At 43.2% G+C, this 26,981-nt stretch overlaps 1 protein-coding gene across 1 annotated transcript; it reads right to left on the minus strand.

Moving 5' to 3' along the window:
• Nucleotides 1–713: 713 nt before the first annotated feature.
• On the minus strand, nucleotides 714–26,166 carry LOC124002693 (RNA polymerase II elongation factor ELL2-like). Its single transcript, XM_046310347.1, is given in 14 exon segments — nucleotides 714–3,656; nucleotides 5,381–5,425; nucleotides 6,025–6,196; nucleotides 6,386–6,452; nucleotides 12,903–13,160; nucleotides 13,163–13,283; nucleotides 13,286–13,681; nucleotides 13,925–13,997; nucleotides 14,136–14,260; nucleotides 15,840–16,099; nucleotides 19,088–19,251; nucleotides 19,453–19,574; nucleotides 20,605–20,652; nucleotides 25,978–26,166. Coding segments are annotated over 14 exon segments (2,142 nt in total). The 5' UTR covers nucleotides 26,152–26,166; the 3' UTR covers nucleotides 714–3,539.
• Nucleotides 26,167–26,981: the final 815 nt, after the last annotated feature.

Below are 26,981 nucleotides of genomic sequence, written 5' to 3' on the forward strand. Positions count from 1 at the left end.
GCATTTGCTCAAGGAGACAGCTTGTTTTCAGGCAAGATTACTCGTCACATGGTTCACCAAACCAATTCTTACAATAGTTAACATTTAATTATAAAATGGAAAAAGTACTGTCTCTGCCCTGGAATGTATAAAATTGCAGGCACATGCATGTGTTGAAATATTAATGTAGTCACTGACACTTGGAAGGAAATGTGCTTTTGTCCATTCAAACTTAAACCAGCTCTGCTAGTCTCCCCCCCCAGACCACAACATTGCCAAGAGCTTCCCGGTACAATCCAACTTGTTTGCGACTGTTCAAACAAATGACTTTTCCATGTGCGCACTAGTCCCGGATCTGGATACCTTTACAAAGATGGAGCATCTTCCCAGTTTGCAACTGTCTAAGTTCCTATTGGCTCAGAGGCCATACTGACAGAACAATCATTCAACAGCATGATTTTCACACCAATCATGGTGAGACATAAATGTGAAGTCTTGTTAGCCGCAATAATCTATCAACATTAAAGCATCCAACCCACCTTCTTAACAATGGGTTGCATTTATGACACTTTACATTGTGCTGGGGGTACATGACACTAATATGTATCCATGTCAATACACAACTTATTGACCATAACATGGGACCTGTTGGGAGGACAGTAGTCATTTCACATGGGAAAGAAATGGATGGCATGCAAAAAAAAAAAATGTAAATAAAGAAACACTCCACAACGTTCAATGTAGAACCAAGTTGGCTTTTATTGTACTGATTTAATGCATTTTCAGGTGGGCAGGTTTACCACTCCTTCACAATTCATACAGTTTTGAAATGGTGTTTAACACTTGTTTGCACTTTCTCATTAAAACTTGACCCCTCCTCCCCCAACATAACAAAAACAACTCCTCTACTCTTGCGCTCTCAGCCCTCCTTCCTTGCTTCCCGCAATACTGATGAGTCACTTAGCGGCCTGCCATGTTAAGACCCCGCTAAATGTCCTCTGACCCATCTCCTGGCTGACGCTCCTTTAGCTAGGCATTAGCCTGCGGGGTCGCGGCGAGGACAGCCTCTCCCTGAGCCGCAGTATGAGAACGATTAGCGATTAGCAGAGTGGCTTACTGCTTCAGAGGGGCTGGAAGGGAGTGGGGCTTAGCAGCAATGCAGCTATGTTACAGAGCTGTCTTTAAAAAGGAGGAAGGAGGGGGGGCAGTGAGATGGACTAGACCTTGGGAGTTGTGTGCAGCCTAGCGTACATTTTGGCTATTGGGTCAACCTTGGGTGACTCACAAATTCTGGGAAACGACTGCAATAGTTATGGGAAAAGGGGAAAAAATAAAATAAAAGCAGCCCATCACACAAGTTATTTGAGTGAGGCTCCGACCATGTACCCACTATCCTGGGAATGGACCCTGTACTTCAGTACTCCTCTTGGGACTCACGAGTGTCACAATTATTCAGGATCTGCATATAAGTATTTTTCACATCTACAAATCCCTCTTAAGCATGTTGAGCTCATGGTCCTTATAGAGTTTGACTATTAAATTGAAATACAGCAACACTGAAATATAGTTGGCTTTTGTGACTGGAGAGAGCCAAGCTCCTGTTTTAAAAAGTGACACTACCTCTGGAAAGAGTCGGTCTGCTGCAGAGACTGGCCCATTCAAAAGGAAGCCCCAATCATTTCACGACAGTTGATATGAGCTCTATCACAGACTTACATTACACCATACTGCAGCAAGTTTGCATCTTCAGTTTCTTACAATTATATATAATTATAATTTTTTTATACCCCCCCCACCCCCAGAAACAGAAAAAAAGTTCAAATGAAGAAGTATTAGAATATGTCCACCCCCCCCCGCAAAAAAAAAAAAAAAAAAAAAAGCAATTTTCCAGGGAATACATTTCATATCCCGTCTCTGGTATCAGTGTGACAACTGGTAGGTAGATGCCCCACTGGAATACCAGAACATTACATTTTTGGGCAAACATTCTAACACAGGTTTGTAAACATAATGTTTCCCTTGAGCTCAAAGGAGCTTGTTAATTAACGAGATCATGAAATAAAGACTCAAAAGTTGATTTTCATAACCCATCCATCAAACTAAATCAGCATGAGTTTAATTCAAAAACCTAAAACAGAAACGCTAAATCGCCGTTCTTCCATAGTTCTGCTGCACTGCCAAAACTGGAATCGAGAAGAAAATAATACATTTTTCATCGTAACACAGATTTGTCTTCAGGTGGATGCATTCTTTTTTTTTCTTTTTTTCTCGTCAAACAGAACAGCCTGTTTTCCTTTAAATAAGCTGGCGAGGCAACGCTGTAGTCCTAGAGATTTGCTACTCTAGAACAGCCTCCCAATTAAGAACATGTAACTTTAGCCAGGTTGATCCTGAGGGCTCTGGCTCTTCAAACAAAGACTAAAGCAGCTTTTTTTTACTTTTTTCTTTCCCCACTTGTGTTTTCGCCCCAACCCGTTAATCCCCCCCCCCACCCCCCACCCAGTTTTACATTGGCGCCCACCCATACAGGTCACACTCACGCACACACAAACCACCCTGACCTTTGTAGCCCCTCTTGATACTCCCTCACCTCTCAAAAAGGTACCACCTAACCTCAGACATATTCTTTACTGTGCCCCCCCAAAACACACACACACTGGTCTGTGTGACCTGTAGCCAGGTGGTTGTAGTTCCCCCGTGTTGCCTTGGGGACCCTAGAAGTCTCAGCGACTCGACATTGCAGTGTAAACTAAACACGTTAAGGCACCCTTTTGCACTGAGGGCAGAAACACTGGTGGTGCTCAGGGTAGCACGCCCCTGCTGTCAGGGGACAGATACTCCTAATTTACCCATCCCACCCCCATTATAAGCCATTTATAACCCATGCACACACACATAGGTGTTACATCTCAATTGCTCAAGTGGATTCCTTTCCTTGAGCCCCCTACTTTACAATGAAAATGAGCCACTTTGGACCACTGGGATGCAGCATGGGATCTCCTCTCACGTGCAAAATGGCTTCATAAAGTCAAACACATAAGGCCCATGTTTTTTTGCATTGCTTTTGGAAAATATAAACTTTTTAAACAATAAATCATCTGTGGACCGCTCCTCCATCATAACAGTCCAAAATAAATAGATCTCCCTCTTTATTTACTTAAATACAAGTGTAAGTATAATATTTTCTCTGCTTTCAAAAATAAGTTTAATTTTTGTTGTTCATTTTTAGGGATAAGTCCTTCAAAAGGTAAGAAGCGTTAAGTATTTTTGCCCTACCACCCCCTCACATGTAGATCCCTTCCTCTAGACCAGTGTTGTAGTAATAGAGAGGAGGTCCAGGAGAAACCAATATGAGAAAAGGTAGGGGGGGGGGGCAGTGAATAAGAATTTTAAGATGGTGTACTGTAGCCTCCTGCAGCCTGTGGAATCAAAAGGTAGAAAGAAAGGGTAAAGGAAGGAAGCGGTGGCAGAGGGTCTGAATAAATAAAAAGCCAGTTGGACTCCCCTTGCTCTGCCCACCCCTTAAACCACCTAAACACTGTGGTCTTGAAGCTGGTGCTCTAGCGCCAGGACTGGGCCCTGCGCTGGTCAAAGTCAGCGATGAGGCGCTTGATGTGGGCCAGCTTGTTGTGCAGGTACTCGCAGCGCTGCTTCTCCACCTGGTAGTTTGGGCTGTGCTGCAGGGTGACAGACACAAAGAAATGAGAGACTCCATAATATGTTACATGAGAAAGCCATTTAAAAAAAGTTTGTGTTCATTTACTTTTATTTGACTGTTCAAAGTTCCAACGCTGTGTTTGGTTGATAACGCAGTGCCTTGAAGTGTACAGAATGCTTGCTTTTGTTGGCGGCCGCCCTGCGCTGGCTCAGCCAATCAAATCAACCTAGGTAATGTTAGAAAGTTCCCGCTAATATTAACCCTTGGTTCACCCATTTTTGTGACACTAACAAGCTAGTCATTAGTGGTTTGCTAGCAATTAGCATTGGTCACATACTAATGCACAGCGAGTAAGCCAGATAGCTAGCCAACCCTTTGGCTGTAAACAAGTTTCAAGTCTTCCTTCCACAACTAGTTATGACTCGTGGAGCACAAGTACACAGTCAGACTTCAACTCCACTCCATCTGGTGCTATATAGCTAGCGATTAGTGTCATGTAAAAAGTGTTGGTCCCATGTTTGTGATCTTTTATTTCAGCTCATGAAATGTTCCATATGCAAATTTCTTTCACATCCCTTTTAGTGAGCATGTCTCCTTTGCCAAGATAATCTGACAGGTGTGGCATATCAAGAAGCTGATTAAACACCATGATCATTACATGTGCACCTTGTGCTGGGAACAATAAAAAGGCCACTAAAAATGTGCAGTTGTCACAACACCACAGATGTCTCAAGTTGAGGGAGCTGTTGCCAGATATTTGAATGTTCATTTCTCTACCATAAGCCACCTCCATTTTAGAGAATTTGTTAGTATATCCAACTGGCCTCACAACCGCAGACCACATGTAACCACGCAAGTCCAGGACCTCCACATCCAGCATCTTCACCTGCGGGATCATCTGAGACCAGTCACTTGGACAGCCGATGAAACTGGGGGTTTGCGCAACCAAAGAATTTCTGCAAAAACTGTCAGAAACGTTCAGGGAACTCAGTGTACTTGTCGTTCTCAACAGGGTCTTGACATGACTGCAGTTCAACGTAGTAACAGACTTCAGTGGGCAAATACTCACTTTTGATGGCAACTGGCACACTGGAGAAGTGTGCTCTTCACAGATGAATCCCGGTTTCAACCGTACCGGGCAGATGGCGGTGTGGGCGAGCAGTTCGCTGATGTCAACATCGTGAACAGAGTGCCCCATGGCGGCGGTGAGGTTATGTATGAGCAGGCATAAGATACGGACAACGAACACAATTGCATTTTATCAATGGCAATTTGAATGTACAGAGATACCGTGACAAGATCCTGAGGCTCATTGTCGTGACATTCATCCACCGCCATCACCTGATGTTTCAACATGATAATGCACGGCCCCAAGACGCAAGGATCTGTACACAAAGCTGAAATTGTCCCAGTTCTTCCATGGCTTGTATACTCACCAGACATGTCACCCATTGGGCATGTTTGAGACGCTCTGGATTGACGTGTACGACAGAGTGTTCCAGTTCCTGTCAACATCCAGCAACTTCGCACATCCATTGAAAACACATCTATATTTTTAAAGGCATCTGTGATCAGATGCATTTCTGTATTCCCAGTCATGCGAAGTCCACAGACCAGGTCCTAATGAATTTATTCCAATTGACTGATTTCCTTATTAGCTTTCAATCAGTAAAATCTTAGAAATTGTTGCATGTTGCATTTATATATTTTTTCAGTGTATACTGCAGTGTTTGTTTTACTTACTTGTCTCATTTTATTGTACTCCTGCAACACTTCTTCATGTACTTCCTGAAAAAGTACAAACAATGCTTACAGTTACATGAGCAAAATGTGTTGACATTTTCCCATACATTAAAAACAAAACAAAAAATCTGACCTGGTACTCGTGTAGTTTGTTATATTTAGACCTGGTACTAATGGTGCCGTCAGAGTTACCGGCAATTCCGACTGACGTTTCACTTTAACGACCCTCCAAGTAGCAATTACTAGTGGGAAACTCAAAATAAAATATTGCTAACCGAGTTGCGATGTTTCACCACTGACCATCCACCTTTTCAACAAAAAGATGTAGCTAGTTTGACCATATTGTCAATGCAAGCTAGCTAACTTAATTATTAGCAATGTTAGCCACCTTATCTAGCTAGCTAAAATCAAATTAGTAGAACAATCGTCTTCTGACTTCAAAAGCACTTGGAACACAATCATGTCGGACTTCTTATTGGGACGTTTTGCATTTCCGACGAGCACATGAATGCAGCATTACACGGTGGTGAAGTTTGGTAGAATCTGGCCAGGTACTCTTTGGTGTAGTTTATTATAATTTGATCTGGTGGTGAAGTTTGTAATATTTTCTCCTTGTATTGTGGTGTAGCTTGTTATAATCTGACCTGGTACTCTTTGGTGCCGGGAGGCAGCCTCCTGGACTCGGTGTCTAGATGGTGGAAGCGGCGGGTGATGTTCTCCACACGGGTATGCAGGACGCGGTACTCCTCATACTCGGCGTTGAATTCGTCCTTGTAGGTCTGCCTCTGGTCCATAGACACCACTGCCGTGTACTTACTGTAGGGGGACAGCAGCACAGGTCAGCGACAAGGAGACACAGGGTCCTTCATGTGTATTTGAGAGGGGTAGAAAAGGAGATACCATCCCCCGAAAGGCTGATGATTGGTAGCAGTGGTGCTCTTCTGTGGAAGCCTTATGTCCCACATAGGAACAAAGAGTATTAAGTAAAAAGGGGGTAGTACTGACCTTATGTAATCTGGCATCACAGTGGTGGAGGATAGGTCTGACGAGTGGACTGGCCTCTCTTTAGTGTCTGGGGAACAGCAAAGACAATTATACTCCATAACGAACAGCTCTCTTCACTAGTGGTAGCCTTAAACTTATGAGCCATTCAAAAGTACTGGTATTGAAACAGTTGTTAGAGGCAGAACAAAGAGTCAAATTGACTGATTTCTGAGTCTGCTGCTCAGGGCAGGTCATTCTTTGACCACCTTAATATCATACACTAAATATAATAAGTAGTACCTACTAAATATCAGACCCCGAATAAATGCTAACCTCCCCCGTTATTGGTAAGGTTTCACTCATTTCACTCATTCACAATTCATTCAGGATTATTAGTAATCATGGTTACATCCACATTAATGTAGAAGTGTTTAGAAACATATTCTATTAATTTACAATTAGTGACAAAATGACAATACATTATTTACCATTAATTTCATATTGGGCACAACATAATCTGAAACAACCAAAACAAACTGCAAATACATCCAACAAGTCTGTAGTCTCACAAGCTTGATGTAATCATTGCGTGCTAGGAATATGGGACGAAATACAAAACTTTTGACTACGTTAATTCACATATACACACAAACAAGTGTACAAAACATTAAGAACATTTTCCTAATATTGAATAGCACACACACTATACATGTCTAAACCACTGCTAGCGGTCATCAGCTAACCTTCAGCTCGAAAAGCTCTCACCAGTTTGAACAACACGACTCAAACCAGAGCATACCAGACCTATTTTCTCTCCATATCCCCGGATTCCTACCGCAAGCTCTGGACCTTTTCACCCTGATCATCGCAGATAGCTAGCTGCTATCAGAGTGACTACTCCTGGCTAATCATCTATCCGAAATCAAGCACCAATTAGCCTGGAGCTAGCCCATCCTATAGGCCTTCCTGGGCTACAATACCCGGACCCCTTCTACTACCGGTACGGGGCATGGAACCCCGACAATCCTTCACGACTAGACTACGACGCAATCAGCTTGAGGGGGTATTCAACTGGCCCCAACATCGCAACGTCAACTGAATGCCCATCTGCTAGCCACAGCCCGCTAGCTGTCTCGAGCATATTGGACTGTTAGCTGAATAGAGCCATCGGCCAATTTCTTGGCCCACTATACCTATTTTGCCAATTGGACTTGGACCCCTCTGCTACTCGGAATGCTATTAATCCATCACGACTGATCTATCGACGTCACTGTACGCGGAGGCTAAAACAGACTTTCCTCCGTCGAGACATCCCTCTAAGGCCCTTCTGCTAGATTGCTAGTCCCGGCCTGCTAGCTGTCTGAATCGCCGTGTCTCCAGCCAGCCCAACCACTCACTGGACCCCTATGATCACCCAGCTATGCATGCCTCTCCCTAATATCAATATGCCTTGTCCATTACTGTCCTGGTTAGTGATAGTCTTATTTCACTGTAGAGCCTCTAGCCCGGCTCAATATGCCTTAACCAACCACTTAGTTCCACCTCCCACATATGCGGTGACATCACCTGGTTTAAACGTCTCTAGAGACAATCTCTCTCTCATCATTACATAACGCCTAGGTTTACCTCCAATGTACTCACAACCTACCAAACCTTCGTCTGTACATTATGCCTTGAATCTATTCTATTGCACCCAGAAACCTGCTCCTTTAACTCTGTTCCGAACGTACTACCAGTTCTGATAGCCTTTAGCCGTACCCTTATCCTACTCCTCCTCTGGTGATGTAGAGGTGAATCCAGGCCCTGCAGTGCCTAGCTCCACTCCTACTCCCCAGGTGCTCCCAATTGTTGACTTCTGTAACCATAAAAGCCTTGGTTTTATGCATGTTAACATTAGAAGCCTCCTCCCTAAGTTTTATTTATTCACTGCTTTAGCACACTCTGCCAACCCGGATGTCCTAGCCGTGTCTGAATACTGGCTTAGGAAGAACACCAAAAACCCTGACATTTCCTTCCCTAACTATGACATTTTCCGACAAGATAGAACTGCCAAAGGGGGCGGTGTTGCAATCTACTGCAGAGATACCTGGATAGTAAGACAGAACTCTGCAGGCTATGTACCCAAACAATTCAAGCTTATAAGAAAATCTACCTTTCCAGAAACAAGTCTCACCGTTGCCGCTTGCTATAGACCACCCTCTGCCTTGGACACCATATGTGAATTGATTGCCCCCCATCCATCTTCAGAGCTCGTGCTGCTAGGTGACGTAAACTGGGACATGCTTAACACCCCAGACATCCTACAATCTAAGCTTGATGCCCCCAATCTCACACAAATGATCCATTCCGTAAACATGGGCACCCTCATAGATATCATCCTAACCAACTTGCCCTCCAAATACACCTCTGCCTTTTTCAACCAAGATCTCAGCGATCACTGCCTGCATCCGTAATGGGTCTGCAGCCAAACGACCACCCCTCAATCACTGTCAAACGCTCCCTAACCAACCTGGCCCAGGAATCCTGGAAGGATATTGACCTCATCCTGGCAGTAGAGGATGCCTTGTTATTCTTTAAAAAGTGTCTTCCTCAAAGTCTTAAATAAGCATGCCCCATTCAAAAATTGTAGAACCAGGAACAGATATCTCTTGGTTATCTCCAGACCCAACTGCCCTTGACCAGCACAAAAAAAATCCACTGGCGTACTGCATTAGCATCGAATAGCCCCCGTGATATGCAACTTTTCAGGGAAGTTACGATCCAATATACACAGGCAGTTAGGAAAGCTTAGGCTAGCTTTTTCAAGCAGAAATTTGCATCCTGTAGCACAAACTCAAAAAGGTTCTGGGATATTGTAAAGTCCATGGAGAATAAGAGCACCTCATCCCAGCTGCCCACTGTACTGAGGATAGGAAACACTGTCTACCGACAAATCCATTATGATTGAGAATTTAATAAGCATTTTTCTACAGCTTTCCACCTGGCTACCCCGATCAACAAGCCATCCACCCCCCACAGCAACTCGCCCAAGCCTCCCCATTTCTCCTTAACCCAAATCCACATAGCTGATGTTCTGAAAGAGCTGCAAAATCTGGACCCCTACAAATCAGCCAGGCTAGACAATCTGGACCCTCTTTCTCTAAAATTATCTGCCGAAATTGTTGCAACCCCTGTTCAACCTCTTTCGTATCATCTGAGATCCCCAAAGATTGGAAAGCTGCCGCGGTCATCCCCCTCTTCAAAGAGTGAGACACTCGACCCAAACGGCTACAGACCTATATCCTACCCTGCCTTTCTAAGGTCTTCGAAAGCCAAGGTAAACAGATTACCGACCATTTCGAATCCCATCGTACCTTCTCCGCTACGCAATCAGGTTTCAGAGCTGGTCATGGGTGCACCTCAGCCACGCTCAAGGTCCTAAACGATATCATAACCGCCATCGATAAGAGACATTACTGTGCAGCTGTATTCACAACCTGGCCAAGGCTTTCGACTCTGTCAATCACCATATATTCTTATCGGCTGACTCAACAACCTTGGTTTCTCAAATGACTGCCTCGCCTGGTTCACCAACTACTTCTCTGATTGAGTTCAGTGTGTCAAATCAGAGGGCCTGATGTCTGGACCTCTGGCAATCTCTATGGGGGTGCCACAGGGTTCAATTATTCAACTCTTTTCTCTGTATACATCAATGATGTCGCTCTTGCTGCTGGTGATTCTCTGATCCACCTCTATGCAGATTACACCATTCTGAATACCACTGGCCCTTCTTTGGACACTTAACTTCTTATGGCTGGGGGCAGTATTGAGTAGCTTGGATGAATAAGGTTCCCAGAGGTGCCCAGAGTAAACTGCCTGCTACTTAGTCCCAGTTGCTAATATATGCATATTATTAGTATATTTGGATAGAAAACACTGAAGTTTCTAAAACTGTTTGAATGATGTCTGAGTATAATAGAACTCATATGGCAGGCAAAAACCTCAGAAAAAAAATCCAACCAGGAAGTGGGAAATATGAGGTTAGTAGTTTTTCAACTCATTTCCTATTGAAGATAGGAAGTGCAATATGACCAATATCCCACTTCCTAAGGCTTCCACTAGATGTCAGTCTCCAGAACCTTGTTTGATGCTTCTACTGTGAAGGAGGGGGGAATGAGTCAGGGTCTGCCAGAGAGCCACAAGCTAGTGACCCTCGTTCACATGAGAGCGAGCTCTGTTCCATTGCATTTCTACAGACAAAGGAATTCTCCGGTTGGAACATTATTGAAGAGTTAAGTTAAAAACATCCTAAAGATTGATTATATACACATCGTTTGACATGTTTCTACAGACTAACGGAACTTTTTGACTGTCTGCTCATGCGTCATGAATTTGGATTACTGTGCTGAACGCGCTAACAAAAAGGAGGTATTTGGACATAAATGGTGAACTTTATCGAACAAAACATTTATTGTGGAACGGATTCCTGGGAGTTCATTCTGATGAAGATCAAAGGTATGTGAATATTTATAATGGTATTTCTGACTTTGTTGACTACACAACATGGCGGATATCTGTTTGGCTTGTTTTGGTCTCTGAGCGCTGTACTCAGATTATTGCATGCTTTGCATTTTCGGCAAAGTTTTGTTTAAATCTGACATCGGTTCCATTAAGGAGAAGTTTATCTAAAGTTCCATGTATACGGCTTGTATTTTCATCAACATTTATGATGAGTATTTCGGTAAATTGATGTGGCTCACTGGATGTTTTTGGAACTACTGAACATAACGCACCAATATATACACAGATTTTTGGATATAAATATGAACTTTATCAAACAAAACATACATGTATTGTGTAACATGAAGTCCTATGAGTGTCATCTGATGAAGATCAAAGGTTAGTGATTAATTTCTCTATTTCTGCTTTTTGTGACTCCTCTCTTTGGCTGGAAAAATGGCTGTGTTTTTCTGTGAATACGCACTCGCCTAACAATCATTTGTGGTGCTTTCGCCGTCAAGCCTATTTGAAATCGGACACAATGGTGGGATTAACAAGAAGTGTATCTTTAAAATGGTGTAAAATACTTGTATGTTTGAAGAATTTTAATTATGAGATTTCGGTTTTGAATTTAGCGCCCTGCATTTTCACTGGCTGTTGTCATATCGATCCCATTAGCGGGATCTCAGCCTTAATTAACCTCCAAATGAGCTTCAATGCCATTACAACTCTCCTTCCGTGGCCTCCAACTGCTCTTAAATGCAAGTAAAAAATTCATGCTCTTCAAGCAATCACTGCCCGCACCCTTCCGCCCGTCTAGCATCACTGCTCTGGACGGTTCCGACTTAGAATATGTGGACAACTACAAATACCTGGGTGTCTGGTTAGACTGTAAACTCTCCTTCCAGACTCACATTAAGCATCTCCAATCCAAAAATAAATCTAGAATCGGCAACAAATCTATTTTGCAACAAAGCCCCCTTCACCCTCGTAAAACTGACCATCCTACTGATCCTCGTCGATGTCATTTACAAAATAGCCTCCAACACTACTCAACAAATTGGATGCAGTCTATCACAGTGCCAGCCGTTTTGTCATCGAAGCCCCATATACTACCCACCACTGCGACCTGTACGCTCTCGTTAGCTGGCCCTCGCTTCATACTCGTCGCCAAACCCACTGGCTCCAGGTCATCTACAAGTCTCTGCTAAGTAATGCCCCGCCTTATCTCAGTTCACTGGTCACCATAGCAGCACCCACCCGTAACATGCGCTCCAGCAGGTATATCTCACTGGTCACCCCCAAAGCCAAGTCTTCCTTTGGCCGACTCTCCTTCCAGTTCTCTGCCACCAATGACTGGAACGAACTGAAAAAAAACACTGAGGCTGGAGACTCGCATCTCCCTCACTAGCTTTAAGCACCAGTCGTCAGAGCAGCTCACAGATCATTGCACCTGTACATAGCCCGCCCAACTACCTCATCCCCATACTGTATTTATTTATTTTGCTCCTTTGCACCTCAGTATCTCAACTTGCACATTCATCTTCTGCACATCTACCATTCGTGTTTAATTGCTATATTGTAATTACTTCGTCACCATGGCCCATTTATTGCCTTACCTCCCTTATCTATTGCCTTACCTCCCTTATCCTACATCATTTGCACATACTGTATATACTTTTCTACTGTACGTTTGCTTATTCCATGTGTAACTCTGTTGTTGTATGTGTCGAACTGCTGTGCTTTATCTTGGCCAGCTCGCAGTTGCAACTGAGAACTTGTTCTCAACTATCCTACCTGGTTAAATAAAGGTGAAATAAATAAAAACATATACATACATGTGCCAACTCACACAAGGCAATGCAAGCATGCCATCATGTTCAAAGCATGCACACACTTATTGCAGTGTTATTTTTTTTCTTTCCCCTCACGAGGTTTGAAAGCAACCACTACGTCACTTGAAAATGAAACCTTTGGGAATTGGGCCATGCACTCTAATAAGCAAGCACACTTTTCCCTTTTAGCCATGAAACCAAACCAAGACATTAAGGCAGACTACCTTCGTCCAGGCAGACTGGGCTCTTGGCGGGGATGACTGGCGGTTGTCTCTCCTCCGCCTTGTCGCGGTGTCTCTTCCTGGGCCTCTGAGCGTCCACAACCGGCACCCCTCGGGGGCTGACACCAGGGCCATCGCCTTTACTGCTTCGCACATCCTTGTGCCTCTCCTTCTCACGGTCCTTCTCTTTGTGCTTCTTTGACTTTTTCTTGGACTTCTTGCTACTGCTTGGCGAGGGAGGGGGGATGATGGTAGAGGATGAGGAGGATGAAGAGATGGTGAGGGCTGGGTGGCTTTGGGGACTGGAGCTGGCTGGTGGCGGCATGCAGGGGCCATAACGGTCAGTGGTCCTGCTCGGGGGCTGGAGGTGGCTATCGGTGAGGGGGTTCCAGGCAGGTGGAGCTCTGGTCCAGGGGCAGGTCCTGGGTGCCACGGCCCTCGGGCGTGCTGGGCGAGTTGGAGTTGGAGCCCGGGCCAGACTGATGCGACGGGAGAGGGCGTTGAGAAACCTGGAGCTGGGAGGGAGGGGGAAGGTGGTGGTTGAGGGGCGGGCCAGCAGTGGTGGTGGTACTGGCTGGGAGAGACGAGCGCTTTGTGTTGGTGGTGGCAGCAGCGCTGTGGTGGCTGTCATCCTCCTTCGGGGGGGCGCGGCGCTCTCTAGAGGACGAGGTGGGGATGGGGGTTGGGGCGGCAGGGGGCCCTTGGCTGGTGACATGGGAGATGCGGGGCTTCTTCGGCATCAGGGGGTCGGTGAAGTGAACCGGCAACTCGGGCTGGCACTTCTGCTAAAAGACCATAACCAAACCATCAAACAAGGATTTCTACGGTGAATGAGTGATAAAGGGCCAATGTTTCCTTTTGATCTTAGCAAACAATTCATTGCATAGGTTTAAGATAAAAATGTGTCTTTACAGGAGAGAACTGGTCATTTAGTTTGGCTCGGCTTGTCTGTTCGCTCTGCATTGGTTTGTGCGAGTAATACTGAAAGTGTTTGTGTCCAGCAGGGTGTACTGTTGAGGGGTTACCTGTGGGGAAGCCGGGAGGCCATCTTTTAGAGGACTGCTGGAGGAAAGTGTCTCAGTGGGAAGGCCCAGTTTCCTGAGAGAAAGAGGAGACGAGAGGGTCAACTGACCGTAAGCCGCCGCTACACGGAGTCCCGTTCGCAATAAAATGGAGGGGCCTGTTCAGGAGGGTGCAACGTCGCAAAAACATTCAGACAAATGCGTTGTGACCTACCGAACCAAGATCCCGTTGACCTGAACGCGGTCATCCTCGGAGTAGCCCGGCCAGTCCCTCTGCACATCGCGGTACACAAAGTCCTTCAGAGAGTAAGAGTTATCTTTGGGGTTCAGGTTGGCCACCTGCGGACAAACAGACACGCGAACAAGATCAGCAGCGTCTAATTTTGTAGTTGTTCCTTTTCAAAAAAAAGTGCTGCCCAATAATTTGGGATCATTAAAAGCAACAAATACAACCGCTGGTAATATTTTTGCCTCTTTACTTGAGTCAAACAAATCCTAAGGGTTAAAGACTTTTGTTGGTCCCTGCCCTACTTGCGTCAACCTGGGTATGAAGTCAGTACATTTAATTAGCATTTCATCCCCAAACTCTGTGTCTCTGCATTCTCCATCACAACATTATGCAAATTCCTAAGCGAGTCTGTATGTTGTGTTTTATGTAGCCCAAGCATGGGGGTAGTCAGCATTGTAGTCAGACAACTCATTTGCTTTAGGCAAATAAACCAGTTTGAGTATGTTATCTATAAATGTGTGGTTCATGCCGTCTGTGTGTGTACACACACACACACACATTGTCTGTGTGTGTACGACTAATGGCTTTAATGTATAGCTGCTTCATTCTTGCTGTGTGCTATGTTCAGTAGTGGTGAATGAAGGTCTTTGTACTCCAGGGAACAGGTCCTCTGATTTGCATTCTGTGGTCTAATACTTCAGAAGGGTGAAGATTTCTAGGGGCAAACCGGGACATGTGTCTTCTCATACACAGTGCTACCAGTTACTCATACTTTAAAATATCTATGAACTTAAGTGCATATTTAGGAATCACTTTATATATCCATGTATTATTTATTCACGCTCTAACCATCTTATCTATGTGTTCTAGTGCTGAGCGATTAACAGACATTGGTTTTTAAAACTAATTGACCGACATCGGTTCAACGATTAGAATGTCATTGTTAGGTTTTTTTCCCGTGAGCTCAATGTGCACATTGCGCAGTTTCTCTAGAAATAACATCAAGCCCGAGCGGTGCGATGTAGTAGGGAGTTGTAGTTTCCAAAAGGCCAATAGTGAACATAATCACCATGTTTTCTGTGCTAAACTAACTACAATGACCATAATCCATTGTGCTCGTACTTTCCCAGTTTGTGTTTCTTTTACATCTGCTAAGTTAAAGAAGAATGTGTGATCAATATTAACTCGAGAGCAGTTGCTTCGCAAGGTATCTCTACCTGAAAATACATGATCTACCTCAAGTGATTGATAGCTGGTATTCAGCAGTCATAAAAGCATCTCTTCTTTACGTTGAAGAACTTCTCAAATAATGATTTTGCCGGAGAGCGTAGGCAGCAGCTCTATAGAAATGACTTGGAATGAAATAGTAATCAAATAATAATGTATGTAATAATTACAACAACTTATTCAAGTGATTAATAAGTGATAATGTAATGGGCAGTCGCTACCATTTATGGGACTTTTATTATTTTATTCTGTGTGTTCAACCCACATATTGCATGTAATTATTATTATTATTTTTTAAACGTGATTATAAAAAAGATTATCAGCGCTGATGTGTTCCCCTACCAGTTTCGGGGAAGGATCTGTAGATTTGTTGGCCCCTTCTCCCCCCGGTTTCATCAAAAACTACCTATGAAACACTATCCTCCACCCTCTTGGTTACTTGTTGCAGGGCACTAGCCTTACTTGTTGCAGGGTGCTCCCCAGAGAGCTGCGGTCCTTCTGGCTGACCCCGTCCCGTTGCAACCTGGCCAGTAGCTCCAGCTTCTTGTAAGAGCGCAGAGCCAGCAGGTGGACGAGGCGGTCGCGGTAGGGCCGCTGGGACACCGGGTTGTTGGCAAGGCACTTGCGGATGGTGTTGGCTGGGTTGATGGGGGTGGAGCGTTTGCGCTCCGCAACTGGTTCGGAGCCTGACGGCGCTGGCTTGCGGATCTGGACTTTCTTACCTGATGTTAGAGGGGTGAGGAAGGCATAGACGAGAAATGTATTTATTTGATCTGTTTTTGGTTTCTCTTATGCCTAAAATGGACCACTTAAAATGTTCTTGCTAATACCTCAGAATTGGGTTTACAGCAGAAATGACTAACTCGCTAACTCGCAGCTAAGTCACTTGCTGTCAATCCCACAATGACATTTTTTATCAACATGACAACAATGTTATAGGGTTATTGGATACTGACTGAAAGATAAGGACAAAAGCCAGCAGACACTTGGAACCCTAGAGGGTCAAAGTCGTTAGGCAACCATTTTGTGTTCGTAAATGTATGTGGATTGAATTTGAACTAACCGTGCACTACTAGTACGAGTTGAATCATACAAGCCTGATTTGAAGAGACTGAGTTCCCAATGTAAATGTCATTAAGAGCCTACATAGAATCTGGCCCCCAGCTCATTAGTCTTCTGCTTAGTCAGGATGCCTTGACATCTCTTCATACTGTTCTCAGTGATCATGAAAACCTAAAGCTCTTTAAGAGATTAAGGTTAGAGAGAAACTTGTACCCTCATCTGCCCCCTAGTCCCTTCGTCTGGGCAAATGCTGATAGACATGCGAGAGATCTCTAAGCACACAAACCACACAATTTTGCTGTCTCAGCCTGGTGAGACTGAGGCAGGTATGAGTTGTGTCTGCAAGCATTTGGCCAGCCTAGTGAGTCTATACAGTGAGAGATAAAGGACTGCAAGTCTGTTGGTTTCCTAACAGAATTACATGGTTTCTGCCATGATATGCATGTGTTTAGTGTACTAAACTCTGAATGACATCAAGTAAATAGGCTCTTATTTATGACAAACACTGTATAGGGTCCCAGACCAATATACCTAACTGACAAACCCTAAACAAACAAGATAAAATGCAGGTTAGGACTCATTTTTGCTAATGTTAATAGGGTGCTTCTATTGAGCCAGCTGTTACATGCCCAAACTCCACCCCTTTCCTCTGCTCCCCTCTCAGTTTCCATCTGGGCCATTGTATGCAAATGAATTCCCAAGGGAAAGAGGGTTTAACTGACTAAGTTTCTGAGTGGGTGGGACTCCAAGTTCATAGCCACGACGAGTAAAGCAGATTTCAGGGATTCCTGCAGTCAACTATAGTTCAAGATTGGCGTTAAGAGGCATTAGAATAAACCTCCCACCAAAGATAAGAATGTGCTTACTGTTGAATTTTGTTAGACAGACAATACCAATTTATATATGTGGATAACTGTGAGTTTATTTCTACTGGTAAGCCCTGGCCCTGACCCCCCCCCCCTCCACTAGGGCCCTATAAAATATGTTAAATGCTTTGCCCTACTCAGTTTTTTCCCCAAAATTCAATTGATTCCTCCATTTTGTTTTTACAGGTTTCAGATTTGTTCATGTTTTTGCTCTCAAAAAACAAAAACAAATCACAATTAGTTTAATTTAAGTCAGATAAGAACAAATTCTTATTTACAATGACGGCCTTGGAGCAGAACGACAGATTTTTTTTTACATTGTCCGCTCTGGGATTTGATCGAGCAACCTTACGGTTACTGGCCCAACGCTCTAACCACTAGGCTACCTGCCGCCCTTGTTTTTATTATAGATTTAGGTGTTTTAAGTCCCCAACATAATTCTTTTGGGGGCGTAGATATCCTTTTATTCAAGTGTGCACCAGCAAGAGACTTGCTTGGTTAGAGGTGTTTCTGTAGCACACATGCGATTGCAGTTTGCTAAACAAATCACCACTGGATTGATGCAAATAATCATGATATCATTCTGCCTGGTAGAGCGACTACTTTGTAGGCAACGTTTAATTGAGGTTTTTGAGAAAGCATTTCCAGCTACTGGAAAACGGTTGTCATTAGCATAATCGCTAACAGCGACACAAAGTGTTATACAAATGCTCACACACACAGAGGGGAATGTCCACACGGTTTCCTCTTGAGAAAGATGAAGGAAAATACAAATCACTTATGCACTTTGTTCATGTCTTATAATCTTGGGCAAATTAATACAAATCACTTATGCACTTTGTTCATGTCTTATAATCTTGGGCAAATTAATACAAATCACTTATGCACTTTGTTCATGTCTTATAATCTTGGGCAAATTAATACAAATTTGAATAAGTTTAATATATTTAGAAGATATACGAGTTGAATTCCGTAATTTATGGATTCCGTGTCATCACGGATTTGAGCCCCACCCATGTGAGAACAAGACAGATTTATACTAGAATATATCACATATAAAGACGTCTATGAGGAACATATTTTAGAGTTCAATAACTGGTAACAAAAAGGGCCATTTCTGTGACACCAAAACCTCTGTAGCAGTTTGAGGCTAGAAAAGAAACGATTTACCAGTGAAGCTCAGTATATGGTTCTCTGCTGTGGGAGAACTGAGTCCCAGGTCAGCAGAGGCAGATTTGGCATGACCAGTTAAATCAACACTGAGCTGTTACATTGCACACTCTCAATCTCCATCATATCTCCACCGGCCAGACAGGACGGGAGATTGTGACAGAGCGAGGGGCCAAATTAGATTAGCTTTTACTTTTCCACTTGCCCAACCTCAATCTAGTTGCAGCGTATTAGAAAAGGCAAGACAATTGGTTTACAGGTGTGTGTGTGTGTGTGTTGGGAGAGTGGGGCTGTAGGCCAGGGTTGTTAAATAAGCACTACTTAGAGTGCAACTTTAACCCAGATTTGGCTGTGTTGGCAGACCGTCTCAATATTCATAAATAGCCTCCTTCCCTCGCCTTTTGTAACCACTAATAGACTGAACCCAAAGGGCTTAGTCAGGTACAAATGATGGAAAAGTGGGCTTTAAGTTCCATTGCTTTTGACCAAGCTAGTTCTTAAGAGAATCAGTGGTTCAAAAAGAGAGGTTAGGAAAACAAAGCCATTTTGGAGTAGTGGGACCCGGCCTGTGAGAATACTACTGTTGGGGGTAGATTAGTGCATGGAACTTGCCTCTGAACTGGCCCACAGGCTTGAGGACCTTGGTCCCCCGTTTGCGACTGTCCTCCTCGGCCTGCGCCATGCGCTCCCGGGTCACCTGGTAGGAGTCGTTGGTGGCACACACCGTGACTTTGTCCTGAACCGTCCCCAAGGACACCAGGTGGGGGGTCCCTGAGCTGGAAAGGACGGGGGGGGGGGGTTCAGTCATACAGCACAGGGTTTCTCACCTTGGACCCAATTCCTCATTAACAAGGCTCAATGACATGGTCAAATTCTGACACCAGAGTGACATGCATTCCAGTTAACAAACCAGTTTATGTTGGGTCTTCAGTAGCGGGCACTGGCGCATGCTCAGTTTAGTTCCAGAGGGTGCTTACCTGGACACATATTGTTGGATGCACTCAAAGCTTCCCTGAGGGTTGTCCTTGCCCACATTGGACAGATAGAAGTCAAAGTTCTGAGAGCCATCCAGAGAGTCAGTCCTTGGGATCTTAATGCGCTGTGAGGTTCACATAAAAAGGACAATTAAAGAAAATTAATTACCACAGAAAACCAGGAAGGCCTCTCTTTGCCCTCAAGATGTATGCATTAGTGAGGAATTGAATGGAGGTACTCAATCATTCTGAATGGGGTGTGAAATGATAAGAGCGTCTGCTAAATGACTTAAATGTAATGTAAATGTAAAATGGGGATTCATTTTGCTCTACTGCTATAGCGTCGGGCTGGGAAGAGATTTCGCTCATATTTGAATGTGAGAGTCAGTCATGGCAAATAGCGAACCATCTGTAAAAACACTTCAAGTGGGCCTCATTTCTCATGGTCTTGTAACATTATCCCTTTACAGTGATGCGTGTGTATTGCCTCTGTCAATATAGACTGATCTGAGCTATGGGATCTCAGATTAATGAATGCAAGTTTGCATGACAGGCAGATCTTTGAGGTCGAAGTTGCTGGTAGTGTGTGTGTTGACAGTCTGCAGCTGGGCCCAAAGCACAGGTACCAGACTAGGGTTGCTACATTCTGGGAAATTTCAATAAATTCCCTGGTTTTTCTGAAATCCTGGTTGGAGGTTTCCAGATTTACTGCTTTCTCCCCCCTGATGCTGGGAATCCACAAAAATTTGATGTTGGGAAAACCAGGGAATTTATGGTCATTTTGTAACCTTAGTCTGGTCCCTGTGCTCTGGGCCCAGTTGCAGACTGTTAGAGCAGTATTTATAGATCTTGAGACATTGGAGAGTTAAACTCTTTATAGTGCACAGCCAGGGCAGTCAGGGGTTAACCGGATGCTTTCAGAGGGGTAGCAAGTGTCAGGCAACAAGCCACCACACCTCGTAGCTGAACAAATGCACATTTCACTGAAATCAAGACAGTCATTGGGTCTTCAACAACATTGGTCATAATTTTCAGCACTCAAATGTTAACTTATTCAACCTTTCATGGTTGATTTACAAAACTCGGTCTACCAGCCACAGGGTTGGCCCGTAGTACTGTAGTCAAAATGAAGATTTTAGGTGTGAACATACTTACCCCTTGGAGTCCCTTGAATTGTATTGTTGGCCGCGAGGACGGTACATTCTGAAAAAGAGAGGACCGGGATTGGACACCTTCAACGCAAGTGTTGACTGCGAGATTGACATTTGACTTGTTATGATGGAAAATCTCTGTTACAATTAGAGTATCACTGAGCTGTGGTTGAGAAAAACACCCAAAGCGTTTTCTAATTTAGTGACAAAATTAGGCTATTCTGTTACTACTGGTGACAAAATTAGGGTATTCTGTTACTACTATCCTACTGATGTGCTAGCTACCATGTTTATAGTTTCATACATTTGTGACGAGTAAAAGTAGGAATTAAGAGCAGGAATTAGCAACTCCACTCGCCTAAATCATAGGCATCTCAAACAAAGTGGTCAGGAATATCAGCTTTTCCTCAGAATTAGCAAATGGAATTTGTCAGATTATGATAGCAAATCACATGTATTCCAATTACATCAGCAGGTTGCATATAATGGTAGCACCATGAGGAAACATCGGCACTGCAGAATAGGTTCCTCACTGGCTGTTTTGAAACTTCAGGAACTTCCCTCCTGCAACTTTCCCTTAACAGTGTACACCGAAAATGATTAGGGTAAGTAAACTTGCACAGGGATAGACCATACGAACATTTCCCAAAGTTTGTTTCCTGGGCAGGGCGTACAGGCCACAAACCATTTTCTGAGCTCACAACATCAATTCTAAACAACAAAATCCCAATAACACACAGCCTAAGCCACACAAAATTCACGGGTTAGCGTATATTTGTGGCTCTTCAGCATAAATATCTTTAGAGTAGGCTAAAGCCTAGTCTCAAATAAACAAGGCTTTATTTCTGGGTTTCTAAGAAAACTCGTTGCCATACTCCCATCATTCAGCCATTTCCTAACAAACATGTATCACCATTTTATTTTGATATCTGTCCTCAAACAATAGGTAAGTGATAGTTTACACTAAAAAAAGTGCAGTTCACTTCACACACACCAAACTAACTAGCTACTGTTCATTAGCCCATGATGAGTAAAGTTCTGTAAAGTAAACAGTGTTCTCTTGCATTTGGTCTGAATGCTGAATTCGGCACAGTTTCCTCTACAGAAGTTTGTAGAACCAGCCACAGCATTTCACCCATCCCCCAACACACACTCCCAGACCATCCAGTCCACACATACACACTCCTGATCACATTTCATGCCACCACACAGTGCCAGGGCTAGGCAGCTTTCCCACTCCAGTAGATATAGTTCAGCCCCCACACAAATCAGAGAGAGAGAAAGAAACAAAAAGCAGGCAGTTTTGGCTGCTCAGTCAGCAAGAGATGGTAGGCTTGTCATTGCAGCATACAAGGCCTACTGTTATACTTCCAATAAGGTTGTTGGGTCATCAGAATATAGGCCTAGGCTAACTACTAGGACTTGGAATAGATTTTAGTATAGAGGTTTCATTATCTCCCTACAGCAATATAATTTGCAGCAAGTAGGTCTAGTCAGAAACCATTTAGATATAAAAAGAGGCAATAGAATACAAAACACTTGTGTGATGTCTGCTAGGCCTATCACATATTTGTGTGTTCTGTCAGATACAGTGACGCGATCCTGTTAATTTTTTTACTTTGATCGGCGCCTATTCACCAAGGCGGTGTTCCTTCCCATAGCACCGCCTGACACCCTTTCAACCCCAGACTTTAATTAGCCTACTCCAGAGGGGTATACTAACTACGAAACAAGCTAGATCTACTCAGCGTTTTCTAAAGCTAGCTTCCCATTCCAGCTCAGGCTTTATCTATACTGCGACTGTGGACATTTTTTTAAATCTGCCTGCCGCTATCTCTAGCAGGCTTGTAACTGCGCCTGTTTCTCAATTTCAAATGAAATCATTTTGATCTGGATTTTTTTATTTTATTAACTAGGCCCTGAACATATGCTACACCAAGTCCGACTAGCTTGTTGCTGGAATTATGTAACTGTTGTTGACAGTCCATTGAACTTCCCAGGGCTCCTGGCCTCAGTTGATCACAGGCACCTGAGCCCCGTTTACTGCATCTCTGAAGTGCATCCAGATAATACAGGTTTTACGGCCATCGGATTAACATGTTAGTTTATTTGGTCCCTACTAGAGGTTGACCGATTATGATTTTTTAACACCGATACTACCTAGCCATTTCACATCGGTTACACCAGCCTATTCTTGGGAGTTGATAGGCTTGAAGTCATAAACAGTTCAACGCTTGAAGCATTGCGAAGAGCTGCTGGCAAAACGCAGGAAAGTGCTGCTTGAATGAATGCGTACGAGCCTGCTGCTGCCTACCATCGTTCAGTCAGACTGCTCTATCAAATATCAAATCATAAACTTAATTATAACACAACACAGAAATACGAGCCTTTGGTCATTAATATGGTCGAATCCGGAAACTATCATTTCGAAAACAAAACGTTTATTCTTTCAGTGAAATACAGAACCGTTCCGTATTTTATCTAACGGGTGGCGCTAAATCTAAATATGGCTGTTACATTGTACAACCTTCAATGTTATGTCATAATTATGTACAATTCTGGAAAATTAATTACGGTCTTTGTTAGGAAAATAAATGGATTTAACACAGTTCGCAACGAGCCAGGCGGCCCAAACTGCTGCATATACTGCTTGCACAGAACGCAAGAGAAGTGACATAATTTCCATAATTATAAGAAATTCATGTTATCAGGCAATATTAACTAAATATGCAGGTTTAAAAATATATACTTGTGTATTGATTTTAAAGAAAGGCATTGATGGTTAGGTTTGGTGCAACGAGTGCTAAATCACCCGTTTGGCAAAGTAGGTTGTGATTCGATGAGAAATTAACAGGCACCGCATCAATTATATGCAACACAGGACACGCTAGATAAACTAGTAATATCAACCATGTGTAGTTAACTAGTGATTAAGTGAAGATTGATTGTTTTTTATAAGTTTAATGCTAGCTAGCAACTTACCTTGGCTTCTTGCTGCCCTCACGTAACAGGTCGTCAGCCTGCCACGCAGGCTCCTTGTGGAGTGCAATGTAAGGCAGGTGGTTAGAGCATTGGCCTAGTAACCGGAAGGTTGCAAAAACTAATCCCCGAGCTGACAAGGTAAAAAAAAATAAGTCGTTCTGCCACTGAACAAGGCAGTTTACCCACCGTTCCTAGGCCGTCATTGAAAATAAGAATGTGTCCTTTAACTGACTTGCCTAGTTAAATAAAGGTGTAAATATATATATATATATAAATGTGGTGTCCAAAAATACAGATTTCCGATTGTTATGAAAACTTGAAATCGGCCCTAATTAATCGGTCGACCTCTAGTCCATACAGGTTGGTTCCCTAACAGCATCTGTAAGGGCCCAGACATAATAGGCCTCTGCTACAGCAATTTTTATCAGCACAAAATCTGCAATTCTGTTGCAGTGTGAGATATGCAACGACATATTTTGAGAAGGGTGATCAGCAATTGCCAATGAGAGCTTGCCAGAAAGGAAGCCAGTGATATGTTGTATCACACATAGAAATCCTATTAAATTACTATTTATTCCTAATTCTATGGTATCGCATCACCCTGAATGTATCTGGAATCTGGTTTTCGACAAAACCAAATGGTTAAAGCTCTGAAGTTCACAAGCAATGGGATTCAATGAAAAATGTAGGCTATTGGCTAAATATTTAAACTCTGTATGGCAAGTGTGAATGCCTGACTGAAAATGTCTGCTTTGAGCCACAGCTTGTTCTAAATCTAAATCACATACTGAGACAACGTAGTCTTCAGGATTCTCTATACCACGCTAAGAATCTTAGTGTGTGTGACCCACGTACTATGTATGCCACATCGTTTAGTGTGCGCACCAACCACTATGCTGGTAAAACTAAAAAGGAAAGAGTCAGTGACTGTTAGTGTCATGGCTATATGGGATCGAGCTTCTGTCAAATTAACGTAGATTTTACTTTTCGCAGCAGGTTATGAGAATTTACGCAGCATGTTATGATAATTATCGCAAAGAGTTAGGCGAATTAGGTTAAGTTTAGAAAAGGGTTAAGGTTAGCTAAAATGCACAGAAAAATAACATTTGACACTAATTTGACAAAAGCTGGATCCCTTCTAGCCGGGACCCCATTTATAGGCTCAGCGATGTTGGGATTTTGAAAGTTGTGTAAGGTACAGTACTGTAGTTTTAAGGGAGAACACCAGATTACAAGTAAAATGCGAGAAAACACCAGAAATCGTCATCAAGTGAATAGTATTTTGAGGGAAACAGCAAATAATCCGATCAATATTAAATGGGCCTAGCTGTAACGTTTTCATAACAAATCGCAGTCAACCGACAACATATCCTAGGCTACATGACTGTGTACTTACAAAGATTAGCAACATTTGTCGTAAAATTACTCGCCTGGGAAGATAGCTGGAGAAAATAACATTCACATTTAAATCAAGAGTTTAGTAATGAACATAACGCGCCGTAAAAAAAATGGACGAACTTTCAGTGTGGAATGCAAGAGCAACTGGATAGGTCTATGGCCAAAACAGTAAAGTTATGTCATATGGTGTAGCCTACTGCCATTCCAATTTTGGGGGGGTATAAAACCAACATTTTGATTCGGATTAAAGGAAGTGACAATGCCAATGGAGTGAATTTGATCATTTGTGAATAAAATATGATTTTTGGGGGGAGATAAATGTAAGTGGTAAAATACACGTAAGAAAATATCGACCATAGTGGCGTGAAAATGTAAGGTATATTTTTTTAAATATTGAGAATTGATTTGAACTCCCTATAATGGTATGGTAACAGCCGGTGACAGTGGCTAAGTAAACACAAACGGTTGACTACTTTCAACATTAGCCAATTTATTTTAATTTGAGTAATGTCACTTCAGCTACTTTGTTAGTAGCTAGCCATTTTGCCAGGTAACGTTTAACGTTATCCGATCATATTTTTTTCTCAACTAGATTGGCTGTCTAACGTTTGACTATTGTCAGAAATTCAGTTTACGTCTGCCAACTTCTTTATAGGTAGGACGTTTGTCACTCATAGCCCCCAGATTACAAGTTTAGCTAGCTAACGTTAGTTATGTTAAACTCTTTAACACATATCCAAACGCCCAAATACTGACTGCAGTGCCAATCCTCCTCAACATACGGTAAATTATCGTTAGCGAAAGATGTCACGCGAAACTGCCATCCAAATATTAATCTATTTCACCAAAGTACTTGAAGTAGAATAAAACTGACTTGGCCGGGGATAATGTAGCTCTAGACAGCTAACGTTAGCTCAAACTGGCTGTGCGTGGCAGTTTGTTCACCAGTTTTGATAGCCTCGTATAACGTAAGCTATAAAACATTCATTCAACTTACCTTACAGGTTTGGTGGCTCTCTATTGCTCTGAAAGCTGTCTCTGTCAATTTTACGTGCAATACGGTGACTCGATCTGCATTCCGTCGGCCACAATTCAGTCCATACCTCCCATCCTCGGAGAGCGCCGCCATCTTTACCAGCCCTCCACCATCGTCCCTCTGACGTCCGAGCATATAGCAGCTCTACCTCGCTAAAATTCAAGGGAGGGACTTCCACAAAGGCTTGTTCTAGATTTTTTCGTCTGATTGGGTTGACTTTTTTTTGCTCCCTCACAGACTTCTCTCCCTCGGTATATGAATGCTAGTACAGTTCGTAATTGTAGAACTATTTGAAAGGTGATCGGATCGAATCAGATGTGTTCTGTCCACTATTATGTCATATAGCTATGTATACTTTGAATTTGTATCAGTCATGTCATTATGCTTAACAACAGAACAACCTTCACTGCTATCAGTAGAAATGTATGTGTGCTGACATGGTACAACGAACAACGTTTTATTGCTGACATTTTTTTACTCTATAAAGTCATACTTACAGGGATTACTTTGACATCTATTATTTTTGTTTGCTTTTCACTGACAATTCAGATGATCTCACAATTAATATATCCTGAAGGGAACCCAGTTGTCTCAACCTTTTTTGTTTACACATTTTGCTCTGTCTGGAGTACCCCCGAGGTACCCCCACGTACATTTTACCAGTACCCTCTGTGGATAGGCCAAGTACCTCCAGGGGTACATGTAGGCTACCCCAGGTTGAGAACCACTGTTCTATAATGCACTTTTTTTTTATCATGCTTGAAAATAGTAGGGGAGTGAACTCAAAAGGGCATTAAAGCACAAGTCTCCTTGTGTGTACACACCTGCACTATCTCACCCAGTCAGTCCTCACTGAAGGTTGATTATGCAGCATGTTTTGGTGTGGTGTAGCATCAGCCAGGGTGTGGGAAAGCCTGTGTGAATCCAGCAGATTACTGTAGCCTGTCCACCACACCCATCCTGTC

Source organism: Oncorhynchus gorbuscha, linkage group LG18, assembly GCF_021184085.1.
Source record: "Oncorhynchus gorbuscha isolate QuinsamMale2020 ecotype Even-year linkage group LG18, OgorEven_v1.0, whole genome shotgun sequence".
NCBI lineage: Eukaryota > Metazoa > Chordata > Actinopteri > Salmoniformes > Salmonidae > Oncorhynchus > Oncorhynchus gorbuscha.